The 16586-nt window shown below is 35.9% G+C and overlaps 1 protein-coding gene and 1 long non-coding RNA gene across 4 annotated transcripts; one reads left to right on the top strand and one right to left on the bottom strand.

Moving 5' to 3' along the window:
- Positions 1755-2354, top strand: LOC109843240. The gene is made up of 2 exons (XR_002247588.1): positions 1755-1801; positions 2157-2354. It is a non-coding gene; the product is annotated as an uncharacterized LOC109843240 (long non-coding RNA).
- Positions 3311-15616, bottom strand: LOC109840507 (probable E3 ubiquitin-protein ligase XBOS32). 3 transcript variants are annotated; one of them, XM_020409175.1, is made up of 10 exons: positions 14624-15614; positions 14465-14524; positions 13600-13671; positions 13325-13494; positions 13076-13236; positions 10614-10672; positions 10496-10542; positions 7847-7987; positions 5363-5454; positions 3311-4025 (listed from the first exon to the last, which is right to left on the bottom strand). In XM_020409175.1, exons 1-10 carry the CDS (start codon positions 14816-14818, stop codon positions 3511-3513), a joined length of 1512 nt encoding a protein of 503 aa, XP_020264764.1. In that variant the 5' UTR covers positions 14819-15614; the 3' UTR covers positions 3311-3510. The 3 variants fall into 3 exon arrangements, with proteins under 3 accessions (XP_020264764.1, XP_020264765.1, XP_020264766.1); XM_020409176.1 differs by having other exon boundaries at positions 13076-13233; XM_020409177.1 differs by lacking the exons at positions 3311-4025; positions 5363-5454 and adding an exon at positions 5474-6205 and having other exon boundaries at positions 14624-15616.

The following is a 16586-nucleotide window of genomic DNA, read 5'->3' as shown; positions in this document are numbered from 1 at the left end:
ATAAGTCAACATAAAGAGAGTCCCTCAGCTATCCTTGATAATAATACTTCACCTGTTTAATGTTTTGCGTGAATTGGGAGCTAATATATTTGGTGATGGGGAAGTTACAGAGCCTCTCAACTGCACATGACTGCAACTCTTTTTATAAGTTTTTGTTTTCATTGCATGTGCGTTTTTTTATTGGTTGCAGCAAGAGAAACATACATTTGGGAATGCCAGCAGTAGCCACACACTTCCTTTGTAGACCATAACATAACATTAATTTCTGAAGAAATTTGAGTTCAGACCCTTGACATTTGCATACTTTTTTTTACCCCTCCTAACTTTTTTACTTCCTCTAGACCTTCGGAATCAATGATAGAAAATTAGCCGTGTACGGCGTCCATTAGATGGATGGATGGCAGGATGTGAGATTGTTCGACGTTTGTTACCCATTTTATAGTTTCTCGCAATGATTTTCAGAAAAATATCATATGCTATAGCTATTACAAAAAGTATCACAATCTTTTAAATTAGCCAAAAAAACACATTACATGAGCTATTTATAAATTAAATATCACAAACTTTTTACAATTTCACATATTACATGAGTTATTTATAAATTCACATATTACATGGGTTATTTATAAATTAAATATCACAACTTTTATAATTTTACAATTAATTTCTAGATAATCATTTTAATTAGAATTTTAAATTACTTTAACTACAATTTATTGATAGTGTATATTTTCTTTTTTGCTACATAAAGTTTGCGATTTTTTTTTTTTGCTCCAATAAAAATATATTACAAGTTTTTTTTTTCGAAACACTTAACAGTTCTGTGTGAGTTTGGACTTTTCTCCTAAAGCTTCTACTTTAGCTATGAAACTGTCAGTCTATGACCTTTTTATGAAAATATTAAAATATTACTGAACAATTCACTCCCAGGTACATGAAAAATAGGATAAAAGAAAGTGGGTGTAAAACATTTGTGAAATTCTCAAGAGTACAAAACTAAGGGCTTCTTCGGATTAGGGGTAATGTGAGTAAAAGGAAGATAAATGATACATTACCATTATTTTGGAAGTCATTTGAGGTAATTAATGAAGGGAAGTAAATGTAATGGAGGGTTAAAAACTTTAGATTTTGTTCCACCCCAAATTGGGGTATAATAGAGGGAAAAGTAGGGGGAATGCAACTCTTAAAAAAAGAGAACATTACACAAGAACAATTTTGTCCCTATATCAAGATGAGATTTAAAAAGATGAAATAACATATATGGTATTATGTAAATTTATATATATTCTCTTGCATTTACTTCACTTTATTAGACTTTCCAAATAAGATAAAATAAGTTCTCGTTAATTCGCCTTACTAATTTCCTAAATAAATTTTACATATTTCCTTACATTCCTTTAACTTAATTTAATTATCCTATGTTTTATTGGCTTCCCTCCACTGTGTGCAAATCCAAGGGAGCCCTAAATTTCCCTAATTCACAATTTTCTAGAGCTTACCATAATAATTTCTAAGTTAATTGTTTTCTCTTTTTCTATATAAGGGCCTCTCTATGACTAGCTTTGGAGTATTCCTGGCTTGCCCTTCCAGACTCTTGTCCAGTTCTTTTGGCTTTTGTCTTTGAAAATTTGCTGAGCCCATGTTTCAAACATGCCCTCTGCCATCTCCTGCATGGCTTTTCCCTTGCAGCCTGCTGCTTGGAACCCTTCTTTGTCTCTTCTTGATCCCTTTCTGTCTCTACGGTACAAGAAGAGATGGAAGCTTCACTCCGTTATCGCAGATTATGGATATCTGCATCATTGTGAGTCCTTCCATCTTCTTCCTTCTTGTCTATCCCTCTTGAGCTTGGTTCTATGTAGAAAGAATTTTGTTTTTGTCATGTATTTTGTAATAGTTTAAGTTTTGCAATAAAACTTTGCTTAGAGTTTAGATTTTAACTCTAGTGAAGATGTACTGTTAACATTTAAAATTTATTCGATTTATTTCACCTTAAAGGTGATAGTTTCAAATTAGCCGGGAAAGTTATTAAGTTCTTTAGTCAATTTTTGTCTTTTCTACTACTTGTTTCAACAAATGTAGTTTACTTGTATCTAGAGAAGGATCATTGTGAATTTACTGAAATTTGCTCTTTATGTAGTTGCTTTGTATGGCTGCAGGTTATTGTAGTTGCCAGTGAATTTTGTGATGAAATGTTGGTTTCTATGACCGGTAGTTGCTAGTGAATTTTGTGATTGCTCTCTCTCTCTCTCTCTCATATAATAAAGAAACAGAATATACTTTTTTTTATCGTAACCTTGTAATTAACTTTCTTTGTGCGTTTGTGTGGAGTATGGAGATCATGGGGAATTTCATCTTCTTACACTTAGCAGTACAAACTTCCATCATACATAAGCTTGAAAGATCTCTGATGTAATATGCATACAAGGTTTAATTATCTTCTCGTGTCTTTGTTTACACCCTTGGAGTTCCGTTTTCAGACAAGTACGCCTTAAATTTCAAACGTGTTTGATGTATATCCATTGATAAATAGTCCAAACTAGATTGCATAACTTGCTCCAATTTTATTCACTTTTACTAGAATTTCACAGTAAACTCACAGAAGTGAGTTACGAAGTTTTAGCAATCTGACTGTAAAGGATACCTGAGCTAAGAGAAAAAGCCTTTCTCCGCCGCTCTTCACTGTTCCCACGTACTGAGGCGCTGCGCATCTGAATGTCTCAAACTGTGGATATGTAGATTTTTTTTTCACTGTAGTATTTCACTGTTGCAGTAAATGACTGGTCAAGCTAGTAGGCTCATTGTACATCAGCTCGTAGGCTACAATGTACGATAGTTTACAGTGGATTTTGAAAAGATGGGAAGGAATAAAACTCACTTCAGACTAGTTGTTGATTAGATGGATAGATGGTTTTGGAATAACTAACAACATATATCCTCTGATGCAAATTTATGGGAATGTTGTAGAGTGATGTGTGTACTAAATCCACGGGTGTAAATCAAGATAAATATTAAATGGAAGTATTAGCCTTGTATACTAATTCTGATACATTTAAATGAAGACCTTTTTACCGCGAGGGATTACTATTTTACTATTAAACACTGAAAGCTCATAATAATTTCTTGAATTTTCTTTTATTTCAAAATCTACATTATTCACTATTAAACTTGTCTCACCTTCATATAACTAGTGATAACACTTCAAAGAATTCAGGCAAATTATGAAACATACCGGAGGAGGATGAGCACATCATAATCACAATGGAACGAAGATCAAACAGAAGCAATTAGTCACTTGTTGATAGCATCTAAATAAGTCAACAAATACCTTTCAATCAAATTGCACACGATATGGGAAATTGAAACAAGTGCAAAAAACATCCATTTCCCTCCTCCACCCTTGCTTCGTTAAGACAACAATTAGCTCCATATAAACACACATAACACACAAAATCACTCATGGATGGTCCTATAATTACAAAACCCACACTAGAAATACAGTAAAACACAGAATCAACTGCTGCCTCCAGTAGTTACATAAAGCTGATTTAAAGAAAACAACCATGACCTTCTACTACTACCACCACCACTCTCCCCTTGAGATGATGATCTCCGTAACCCTGATCTCGGGCACCTAACAAGGCACGAATTTGTATCGCTTGCTCCCATACACAGAGTCGAGTTCAATCTCATCGAGGGAAATCTCTGACAACTGAGAGACCGAAAGGATGAAGAGGAGCTTACAGGTCGGATTCGGGTACAACTGATGTCGGGTTTGCACAACTGGGTACACATTGGGGTATCTGTTGGCTCCGAGCCAACAGTAGGGCACGTGGTACAAAGAGAGAGCGAGAGACTCATTCTTGGTTGTTCTCTGGCTGGGCTTCGACCTGGTATTTTGATGAAGGAGACGATAGGATTTCGGCATAGAGGGCACGGGATGGAGCCTGGTGGTCCCGATGAAGCTATGGCGGTGTTTGTGGAACAGAGGTACAGTGCACATCGAGTGCAGAACTCGTGACCACATCCTGCAAAAATACCAACAAAGTCTTTATCCCAAAATTTTGGATGTGCTACATGAATCTTATGGTCAGTTTGGCAAAATTTTGATAAACCAGTCTAGTAACTGGTTTAGTTGTGGGTCAAGAGAGGTGGACAAATTCTAAACCAGTTTAGCAATAATAACAAAACCAGTTAAGTCTTGGTTCAGTTATTTCCCAAACTAAAGTCAAGGCTTAAATTGGTTTTATTCCACAAACCGGTTTGACTAGAGTTGCCAAACAGGCCATTACTCTTCCATTCACTTCTTTTAAGGATGATTTTGTCCATTAAGTTATATACTGTTACGTTCTTCTTAATTGCTTTCAACCAAGTACTCTTAGGCCAATCTCGTCCTCTTTGCTTCTGTAGTCATAGTTTTATCACTTTTCCTAATCAACAAAGTCATTACTATAAGGCATACGTCAACGTAAATTAAAGAGATGATGAGCTAATAAGATAAGAGTGAATCTAGAGGAAGGGTACAGAGAAAAACTTTAATGATGATGCAATATTTATCCCATCAATATTCAGTGTAGATGCATGGTTAGCATACATATAGAGAAAAATTAGCGATAAAATATCTCATGCTACAAGGAAACATGTCTGGAATTTTTCTATCACTGTAGAAAAATATGAATTATTTGCATGTTTATGAATTATGACAGGAGATACTCAGGACTTTTGAGGCTCAACCCATGCTATATAAATTGCATGATACACAAATTCAAACTGAAAAAACTTGCACATTTATGAATTGTGAAAAAGTAAAATCTAGTTGTCACGCCTTAACTGAGGTTACACAAATTTTATGATATGCAAATTCAAACTAGAAACTAGCTTCTTAGTTGTGGCCTAAGATATTCAATGTAGCTTCAAAAGAAACTCGAACACTGAATGTTTGACTCTACATAATCGAAAGGTACGATTAATGTATGTTTTCCTGCAAAACATGATAACATAACATTTTTTACGGATTTTTTTATGGATATAACAGTAAATCATCAACTTTAACTCTCCATCATGTAGTCACCACCGCGTACATTCCTTCAACATTTGGTCTTAAGTTTCAAGCACTTAAATGCTTTAAGTCAAAATCAGTAAGGTGGACTGGAGGCTCAGATTCTCCAAATTGCTCTCTAGCCTTAGTTGAAGTTTAGATACTATGACTAATAGGGCCAAAAATTTACTGAAACATGAACCAAATCCCGCAGCAAGTCGCCCTAAAATTTTACCGTATTTGAGGAAAATACTTACTACTGGTGCGCTGATGATAATTGAACAGATATACTAAATGATGTAAAATGGCTAGCACAGAGATTTCTACCTTCTGCAGACACAGTACATCTTCTTTCTAAGCAAACAGCACAAGGATCGATGCATGCCGGAGACTGAATAGTATGTCTCCACCCATACTCCCTGAAAGTCGAGGGAAAAAAAACTCAGAGATGATCTCTTAGTGAATTAGAATTTGCACCGTCTGAAGAAAGGTCAGAATTTGTGGAAAGTAACACTAATGAGAAGCGCATATAAATGTAAAATAGAAAACAAGAGCTTGATGAGATTCTAGAAATCCTGAAGAAGAATAAAAAAATAGAGCCCAGTTTTCTTTTGTCTGGGACGAGAAGGGCGCTTCAAGAATGGACTTAGTCTGATCCCATTCTCAACCAGTTACATCGTATTCACATTAATTTCCCCATTCAACTTTACTAGCTTTGAATGGTGTCTGAGAAATTCCTCCCCATTTTGTTTCTTATGACGTGTTCTCAAAAAGCATATATTGATCCTGCTAATCTATTTTTACAAAATGCAATCAAACAATCTTGAAGCGATTAAATTTCATTAGAACCAGAAGCTCTCATTTATCAGATCATTGAACTGACCAACATGTTACTCATAAAATAGTACTGTGAGGTCAATAACGTGCATACGTCAAAGGAAAAATAAATCCATGCCTCCTTTACAATGAAAAAGAAAATGGAAAATTAGAAACTGAAAGGAAAAAAAAAAGTAAGGGAGGCATTTTTGTGAAACTTGGTTCATGTCATCCTCTGCAAAGCCTCTTCGTCTGGAAACCCTGTACTTTGTTTTGCTTGGTGTAGGGTTCAGTTATCAGACTGACTTCAACCCCCTCCATGTCCTAACAGTTTACGCTTCCACCACAAAGATTCTAGCATCCATGAAGACAGACGTCATGAGTCATCAAATGAAAAAAATAAGGGTCAAAATGAAGCCTGAGTTTAATGTTCCCATGAATATATAAGGCTCGCAATAGATCACCAAAGAGATGAAAACCCCATGCAGATCCTCACACCACTCTTTATACAAGGGAAGAGATCTAAAAGCCTAGTGTGTACACTATGTTGCTATTGCTTATAGTCACTAAAGACTTCAGATTACACACATGTATCTGCGGTGCTAAAGAGATTGAAAAAAAGGTTAGGTTAAGCAAAACTGTAAATTTTGTAATCACTTGTACAGTTCCCACTTAAGGGGAACAACATGCTATCCTGCAATTCTCCCCCAACTGGTCCATCTAGTCTTGGTTTCCTGAATCAATTTAACTGGTTTTATGTACAAAATTAAAATGAAAAATAAAAAAGAAAAGAAAATACATAGAAAGTAAATGAGTGCATAACACAAAAAATAGACATCAACATTCTAGAAGTCTTTTACCTATGTTGCATGGGTAATTCTATTTGGAGCCGTACCTGTGTTGTACCCGTGCCCGACACTGAAACTTCAGTGGACAGCCCTTAGATATTTGCAGACACTTATTCAAATGTGTACTCAATTATATATATACATGTTTTAATTTAAAATAATCAACATATACTTCTTTGACATATATCCTAAACTTCAAATGCAATTCTTGAAACTCATTGGGCAGGATTTGGGTTTGTTTCAGCTTGTATCCAGTTCAAAACTATGAATATAAAGGGTCTTTTGGATATCAAGTTAAAAAAAGATTAATTTTCTAATTTATAGATCTACATTTTAAAAGAAACATATAATTGTTATAGAAATTTTATTTTATAGAACGTGAACTGAAATAATAATATTGATCTAATACAAATATCATTATCATATGTACATATATCTGTAGCTGTGTTCTGTGCCGCACCTGTACCTGTGCTGGTTTATCTTGTCTTTTAAACATCCCCTTCATCTTTAACTCCCGAAACTCACAGCATTGTCTTTTTCGACTCTATTGTCTTTGATATCTCAAGATGACCTTCCACATCTCTTTTGTCTTTGACAACCTTCAATGTCTCCTTTGGTCTCTGACGATCTCCATTAATCTTCAAACGATCTCATCCCCAACGCCAAACTTGTTGATCTGCCTATATAATCATGTCTCTAGATGATTAATCTGTGTGAATAGATCAGATCTCCTTTGCTTTAATTGTTTCTCTGATTTCCATGTTGAAGCTAATTTGTTCTCCCTCTACTTTGTTTTTTTTAATTTTAACTTTGTCAATGTCAACCTACTACACTAATTTACTAAGTTTGTTGCCCATAAATCTAAGCTATGTGGACTAGTAGCGTATGTAGTGCAACCCAGCATTTCTGTTTCAGGTTGCGTGCCATTATTCCTCAAAAGGATAAAGAGCAGATAGCAACATAATATTAAGTGTATAAAGAGTAAAGATCACAGACAATAATAAGAAATTAAAGACAAACAATGGAGGTTTTACCTTTATAAATCGAATAACTTTAAGCAAAAGAGTAATCAAATATTAGTGACTTAATTTCAACTAGATAAAAGATAAAGAGTATCCAAAACAGCAACAGTGTAAATATCACTAACCTAGAAATTCGCATGATGCTCATCATGGGGAGGGAGATAAATGGTGAAGGAAGAATCTTTATTCGACCTTCTGGTCGTCTGCTTAGGATACCCTCAAGCCAATTTCTATGCCATGAACGAGCGACCATCAAAGGAGTCCATCTGAGCCATAGACAAGAAATTAAGCAAACTACTTAAATATGGCAGACAAAGTTGAAGGAGATAAAACACAATATTACAAAAGAATCAGCAGATATTAAAAAAAAAAATCAAAGAACACGTGTTCATTGATGTTACCAATCATGCATTTATCACTGTCAGGATCCCATATCAAGTACATAGACATATATTTTAAGTTAACAGGTGATGCTGAAACTTCTATCTCAAACTACTCGGCCCCTTACAGAGGCCATCTGATGTGAAACAATGTGCATGCAGGTATGAAGAACAACGACAACAATGCTTCACCAAATCAGCGATCGGCCTAGGCAGGAACCTCAAGAAGAAAGTGGAGCTCTTAGATGGTTTTAAACAAAATTGCAATGTACTAAGTTTACGGCCTTGTAAATTATTTAGAAAAGAAATGTAATAATTTGTTCTTGTAATAAAAGTTCGACTTGTAATATTTAACTCAGCAGATATACGAGGCAAACAGAGTCACTCTCTCACTAATCAAGCAGAACACAGCACAACAGCAATTGATATTATAATTAATAAAAACATACATACGATGGCAGTTCCTAAAGTACCGGTCGAGAGAAAGTGATACCTTCGTCGGGCTGAACAGACTCGACGTGGGGGACCTCTGGAGGTGGTGCGACGACGCCGTCCGAGAGCTATGTAGTTGGGGTGAAGTGATGCGTCTGGGTTGAAGCGTCGGTGCCACGAACTGATCCCTAGACGGTTCTCCACGCTATCAGCGATCTGAGGAGTCACGCGATCAATGTACTTTGCTGGGTATCGAAGGGCTGGTAGTCTAATCACTGAGAGAGTTGCAGATCTACCACGCCGGTCTCTGGGTCGTACACGAATTTGGCGTCTTCGGCTGCCGGATCGGCCATGCACTAGTGGGCCGCGAAGTCAGGGTTCGAATCGGATTAGAATCAGACTCGAATTGGAACAACCTTTGAATCAAGTGTGAAGCATTAACGGATCTGTTACCATTGCGGGTTGGATATGAGCTGAAAATCAGATCGCTGAACCAGGTTCGGGTCTGATCAAAACAGGTAGATCCGAATTGCCTCCTCAGCGTTGTCTTCGATTTGAGGAAAAGAGAGGGTGAAGTGACTGTTCGAGGATGAAGAATGGCGGTGGCGGTCCGATCTATCAGTGATGAAAGATGATGGCGACAGTAGATCGAAGACGAAGGCAGAGATCAATGGAGGGGATCTGACTCAAAGGAGATGTAAGTCGGAGGCAGGGTCGGCTTCAGTGATAATAAGGGTCTGATGTCTTTGGAGCTCCAGTGAACTCTGGCGGTTGTCAACTATCTGGTGGGCGACGAAGATCTGCTCGAGGAGATTTGGGGAGGGCGTGGCAGTGGTCTTCGGTTCGGAGGTGGAGGAGGGAAGGGGAGGTGGCGGGCTAGGGTTTCACACCACTAGGCTGCGAGGTTTCACACGCTCTCATCAATTCAGGTAACAAAAGTTTTATTCAAATCTGCATCAATTTTTTTTATTACAGCGGTGCTTAAATAGAACAATACAAATTTGGAGATCCCTAAAATCACTCAGATGCTAAAACTGAATCAACTACTAAATTTGAACCATAATTCAAATTTCAAATCTGAACTGCTAAAACTGAATTAACTACTAAATCTGAACCATAATTCAAATTTCAAATCTAAACAAAATAGGATGTCTGCTCAATCAACTCTAGCTGCCGAATCTGTCATCAATTAGTTTAAAACCAAATAGACATGTTGTCCAACAGAGGGCGTTTCCTATGCCGGTAGGTACGTCTGAATCTGCCTGTGATGTCCTCATCAGCATCTTTCTTTTTCTTCTCATTCACTCCTTTAGTTCCTTACTAAAAGATCTACATGTGCAGCTTAACATGCTACGTATAACACTGTGTGACCTACAAGGGGCATTTTATCCAGCATTCACCTTTCACACTTATGAAATAACTTTTTGGTGATGTTTGTATATAACAATTACATGTATTGAGCGCTATACATAATATTAGCATCTTGCATTTAATTTATAAGGGCCGTTACACATGGAAATTATCTTACAAATTATCTTATTGCGTACTACGCATAATGCTAACTACAACTTCCAACACTTGTTAGTCAACCTTAACAATGTCATGTACTGGAGATTGAATTTTATTCTTTTTTATTTACTTAAAACAATGAGTTTCATGTGAAAATGATTATCCTACATCACCAGATGTCATGGCACAAATAATCCATATTGCTCATCCAAATCAGTAACAAGCCATATCACCCATCTTCTAGTATAATCTAGAACCCACAGGTCTTCGTTCCTAATTCCTATTGGAACATGTCTAGAAAGATTTACATCAAGTGATGTTACTTTGGCTAGATAAATTATATTACACCAAGTAGTATATCGTTAGGCCATTTCACTGTCACAGACCAAGTGCAAATTAAATATAGATTGAGATAAAATATGAGGATGTATCAATCAACATTCAAAAACTTACCCGTTAGCATTTTGAGCAATTAAGCTAGCTCCTCTAGAAATAAGAACCTGCATGTGCACTTAATGAATAAGTATCGCAACAACAATATGGAAACAAACTACAAACCATATGAGCATACTTGGCAGCAAACAGCATTTCCACCACATGCAGCATAGTGAAGGGCTGTGCTTCCTGCACCTGTAAGAAACGATAAACATTCACAATATATTAACACTACCAATGAGTTATTATACAATTAACAAAAGAGAATAATTAATTAGTTGGCCACTTGACAATGCTCGAGCTACAACAAAGCATAAAAAGTTGGAGTGATAAAAACAGAGACTGAAAAAAAACGCATGCACGGTAAGCCTACCACTAACTCTAGTTTCTTATGCTCAGGGCCAAAAATAGAAGTCAAATAATAGCTTGCCAAGAAGTTATAAGCCAAGACAGGAACCTAAACCTAGATATGTTAAGACTTATAGTGTGAGTATAAGTTGTCAGCATGAAGTGTTCGAACTCAACCCGTTGTGATGAAGAGTTATCCGGATAGCTAAATGGAAAATGACAACAAGAGGGACCATATGTTCTACTCCTTTGATAAGGCAATAACAATGGCAGAATACTCCTCTTTAAGATATATCAGGATGTAACTCACCAGAGCATCAACTACCTTCATTCAACGAGCCTCCTACGCTAGTTTCTGGTTCAGTGTTTATTTGGTTGCTTGTGATTAAAAATTTAGGTATTTCTAGATGACATGAAATCATTGAATTGCAATTGAGATTCATGCTAGTTACTGTTAATTTTTTGTAATATGTTTCCGGAATCTCAATTACTGCCATTTTAAGTCGTCTAAAAGATAAAAAAACCACTCAATTGGAAATCATATGATCTGCAAGTGGACTTCACTTAATACAATAAACGTCAATCAATAATTGTAATTATATGGTTATCAGATATCATTAAGTATAATAAAATCAAACAATTGCATTTACCTCACATCTAATAAGCAGAACTTAATGGTTTTAATTACAAACAATCAATGGATCCCGGAAGCAAAATGTTGAATTTAGGGTTTGTTTTGCTCACTGTTATAAATAGTTGTAAATAGCCCCGCAATAACGGTGCTAATAGCGTTAGCGGTCCCTTCCCACGACGCTATCGCCCTCTACGCTATCACGCAATAACGGTGACATATTGCGGAATATGTCTGATCGCAAAAGCGACCAATGGTGTCATAACAGTAAATAGTGAGCGATTGCATTCGAAATTTGCTTTTTGACTGATATTTAAAAACGGTTTGAGGCTTATTTTTTTAAAATTAAGCTCAACCCTTGACCATTGCATTCCACCGTCTCTTGTGATTTTCATCATACTCCCACCACCTCTCATAGCCTCTGGCACCTACATTGATACTTTCTTTCACCTCCTTCACCGTGAGCTCCTATTAGGGCAGTCCTGTCACCACTAAGCTCTTCTTCTCGAAAACGATGACTTTTTAACTCCTCCAGTCATCTTCGGTATTACGTGATGGTTACATGTCTATTTCATGTTTAGGATCTCTTTAAATCATCCAATATGTACTTTTAGATTTCTTAGATTTTTCTTAGATTTTTCTTTAATTTTTTTTTACCATTTATACATATCTAAATTAGACTGCTATTTGACTTTGCACTTTTTACCGCTATTTTATCGCAATAGCCCGAAATAGCCTTAGCGATGCCTCACCGCTACGCGACGCTATCCGCTATCGATAACCTTGATTTTGCTAAATGGAGTGGAATGAAAATATGAAAATCATTTTTGATTTGAAAGCAGGGATCACCATCCTAGTCAGAAGAAGTATGAAGTTTCTGTTTGTTTCTATGAATGATGAAGTAGGAAAGGGCAAGGAGGGAGATGTGACATCGGTATTTGATAGAATTTGAGTAATTAGTAACCTATAGTTTTCTAATCATTTTCCATACATTATTTCATTACTTAAGATATTTTAGCCCTAGTTTTCAACTTTCATTTATTGACTTCTTTTGGGGAGGAAGTCATTTTTGAAAGTCAAACCTTTATAGAGAAAATCAATCCTGCTATAGAGGCTTTAACTAAAACAATCACATTAAGTAATTGAAAGTGCTTCCCTTTCATATTCCCATCCAAAATACATCTTCTGGCATCAAGTTACAATTTTGATTGCTTTCAGAAAAGCTTAAATAAAAAATGGTCTTGTTTCCTCCTTTCTTTGAACATTAAATATGAGTTGATCGGCTATGAATCTAAATCTAAAGCAACCAAAATGATTAGAAAATTTACTGATTACAGCACAGACAAAGTAGTCTTCATTCTGTTTCACTACAAGCTTTACAAAATCTATAGTCTGAAAATGCTTCCAAAAAATTTGTTCCCCAAACTTTCAGTCTAAGCCAAAACCTGGACATGGTGCATACATGAAGGAAAGGCCAAAAAGAACCATATAGAAGAAAGGAGAAAAAATGGGAACCCCATACCCAAAAAACGTTAAACACCAGTGAACAGTTTTATAGGACAAGAACATCCAAGAAAAGGGGTAACTAATGGAGAGTAAAGGCAGGAGAAGTGCATCACCTATCAGATCAATTGTTGTCCCATCTTCAACAGTGACATCAGTTACACAAGCACCTAAATCAAGGAGTAACTGCAAGCTCTCTGCATGTCCATTCAATGCAGCCATATGAAGTGCAGTGATGCCTCCATCTGCCCTTTTGTTTATCATCTCAGATAGACTACTGGTGTAACATAGAGATGATAGAAACTTGTTGACGCAATAATAGAGGGAAAGAAGATACCAAAGTAAATGAGAAGAAATCAACATACTCCTCATCAAAATCTGATAAAGAAACCTCTTGGGTTCTCCTCATAGTATTCAAAAAGTTAGGTATGCTAGGGACATAATCAGCAAGGAGGAGGCGAATACAGCGAGTGTGACCATTTAGGGCTGCAAAGTGAAGAGCTGTTCCGCCATTGAGATAATCTGTTTTGTGGATCTAAAATCCAATGCACAAATAATTGTCTGAGAAAAAAAATCGAGAAATATGCTATTTAGGCTACTCAACAGACAAGGTAATTGAAGACAAGAAGTAGCAACATACATTAGCTTTGAAAAGCATTAGGATCTGAACAACCTCCCAGTGACCATATTGGCAAGCTTGCATTAGGGCTGTCTGCAAAGGGCAAACCACTTAGTAAATTTCTCAAATTTTCTTTTGTTCCTATAATAAATAAAAAGGTAAAAGGAATATTTGTGCACATTTGAGTTACAAAATTTTTTACATGGGAATGTGTTTGAGTCCAGTATATTACTATACTCTTAACCTATGACAATAAGAAGCATGATTAACTCGTACCAAATCTTGACACTTATCCCATTGTCAAAACTATTTCCCAGCTAAGAGAACATTGAAAGACAAACATCAAGCTAACCAAGGTGCATGGGCATGGAAATGATCAGCATAAACATAAGGCCATCTGCACTACAATATGCAATAGAATAGTTTATACAAAAGTGGCAGATATGGCTATCGTCAGACCAGTTAAATGTCAAAGATAGGCATGCCTTCATGGAATTACTATTGCTACACAAGCCGAGACAATGTTACCAGTATGGTATCCTCATCACCAATATTTCTTCTAGATATACATGTTCCTCTCTTGTCTTTAGTTTCTTTTGCCAGGGACTTATGACTAACTAGTATTCGGGCAGTCACTCAAATCTTTCCACAGTGCCTTCTTAAATCAATAAATTTGTCAGGAACCCCCACTTAGATGAGAGAAAAGGCTATAAATTTGTCAGGAACCCCCACTTAGATGAGAGAAAAGGCTAATGAGTGACAATGATAATGTAAAGAAAATGCATGCACTTGCAATGAAAAGAGCTTTGCAATAAGACAGTACATGCAAGTTTTAATAAAAGAACAAACGATGAAACTAAATAACAGTAGAAAGAATGATCATCACCTGCCCTCGAAAATTCCTCAGGTTAATATCAACGCCTGACTCGACCAAAAGAGAGACAATCTGAAGAAATGATCAAAGAATAAAGCATTGACAACAATGAATTAAGCACCTACGGGATCGTTACCTACTAAAATCAATAAGATGACTGCATCAATTTACCTCATAATGGCCTTGTGCTGCAGAGTAGTGAAGAGGAGAATTACGAACACCGAAAGTCGAATATCTGGCGAGCCTCGGATTGTATTCCAATAGAGCTTTCGCTTCTTGGAGGTCTCCATCTCTTGCAGCAGAGACCAGCCTCTCTCCAGAAGCCGAGCAACCAAAGGAATTGCCCATGAGACTTAAAAATCTCATTTTCAGTCAACAAAGGTAACTCCCGACTCTTTTAATTTCACATCAAGAGAAGAGGAATCTAACGACTTAATCAAAATTGTCTATACAGGATCCAAAAATGGGGATACTTGAAAGAGAAAAGGTACAATAACATGCTCAAGCAAGCACAAACAAATCCAAAAAGGAAACAAATATGCTACAAATAATCCCCTTCCTCTCCCCAAATGAAGAAGAATCCAATTGCAATATCCCAAATCTATGTACAAAACCACAATTGGAGACGAGGAGGAAGATTATTTGACAATCAGAATAATCCCCTTTAAATACTTTCAATAAACAAATTTCGATAGAGAACAAAAAAGCTCTCCTTTTACCTAATAACCTCAAATTTTCACCACCAGAAAAGGCGAACCCACATCTAAATCTGCTAAAAACCTAGAAAATATACAGTACCCATCTCCCAAGATGCCAGCTTTCAACAATTGGCACAATGCCCAGATCAGATTTAGCACTAAGGAATCATCTTGTCGAGGATTCAGAATTTAAAAGAGGGAAAAAAGGACAACGGAGGAGACAGAGAGAGCAAACAGAATGGAATATTGATGAAGGGGACTTTTTTTTGCACTGGAGAAGACCAACATGCTTCAGAGTTTTTAGATTTCAGAAATTAAAATAGGTTAGCTGAAAGGTAGTAAAAATAAATTAAAAATTAAGAGAAAGAAAATAAATTAGAGGAAATTCACTTATTGGCCTTTTTTTCCCCACTGAGGTCCAACGAACAGGCCTGTAGGAAAAGCGTTGTCTCCATGATTAGGAGGAAGCGTCCACCCCCTGAGTCAATTGTCTGGTTATGTTTTCCTTTCTTTTTCCGTGTGAGTCCTCCACACGTGTCAAGACTTTCTATGACCGGGCATTTTCATGTTAGCCCCTTAAATAATTTCTTTTTATTTGATACTTCAAGTTTAGGAAGGTTATGCTATTTGGAAATCTATCCAGTTTAAATATTATTATTTCAAACTTATTCTTTGTGTTGTGCTATAATTAGGAGTGGAAATTTGGACTAATCACACCTAGGATAGGGTATTGAGGTACTCAATTGTGTAAAGAAAAACTGTTATGCATATTTAGCATGTACTATATCAGTATCTATAATTTTATATTTACTAGCATTATCGCATGTGCAAATGCACGTGAAACAGATGCCAAAAATTAATCATTCTAAATATTATATAAATGGGTACTTATAATAAAGTTTCATCAAGTTATAAGATATTTTTATGGTGTTTTTTCATTTGAGATGAGTTATTTTGTGTTGCCTTATTTGAAACATTTGATTGGTGACGTGATTTAATGATAGACAATAGGGCAAACCGTAGTTTTATGGATTATTTTTGAAATATCATCATAAGAGCACTTTAAATAATGTTAATAGAAGACTATGTTTCATATTTTATCTTCAATTTATTATATTGAATTATTTACCCATGTATATAAATATAATTTGACTTTGGATAACTTTTAGATTAAAACACGTTGGAATTCTAATTATTGCATTTTTATTTAGTCATATAACTTATTTTAGAAAGGAACCTTATCATTTTATAATTTATCCCTCTTACAACACAAATTATGATAGATATTTAATTTGTATAAGTACTCTAGAACATTTTAGGAAAAGAAAATAGAAGAAAGGAAGGGAAAATTACCTATATGCTCATTATTTTTCCATTGATGTAAAATATCCTTTAAACTTTTTGTTATCCCAACTAAGTTTTTAATATAATAGTAT

Source organism: Asparagus officinalis, chromosome 5 (assembly GCF_001876935.1).
Source record: "Asparagus officinalis chromosome 5, Aspof.V1, whole genome shotgun sequence".
In the NCBI taxonomy this organism is placed as follows: domain Eukaryota; kingdom Viridiplantae; phylum Streptophyta; class Magnoliopsida; order Asparagales; family Asparagaceae; genus Asparagus; species Asparagus officinalis.
Note: the sequence above shows the minus strand (reverse complement) of the source record. Positions and strands in the feature narration are given on the sequence as shown.

Excerpts from the sequence above, each read along its gene's own strand:
- LOC109840507 (XM_020409175.1), bottom strand. The coding sequence starts at position 14,818 with ATGAGATTTTTAAGTCTCATGGGCAATTCCTTTGGTTGCTCGGCTTCT. Across the intron at positions 13,495-13,599 it reads TAATGCTTTTCAAAGCTAAT|ATCCACAAAACAGATTATCT; the intron begins GTATGTTGCTAC and ends ATTGGATTTTAG. Across the intron at positions 10,543-10,613 it reads GAAATGCTGTTTGCTGCCAA|GTTCTTATTTCTAGAGGAGC; the intron begins GTATGCTCATAT and ends GTGCACATGCAG.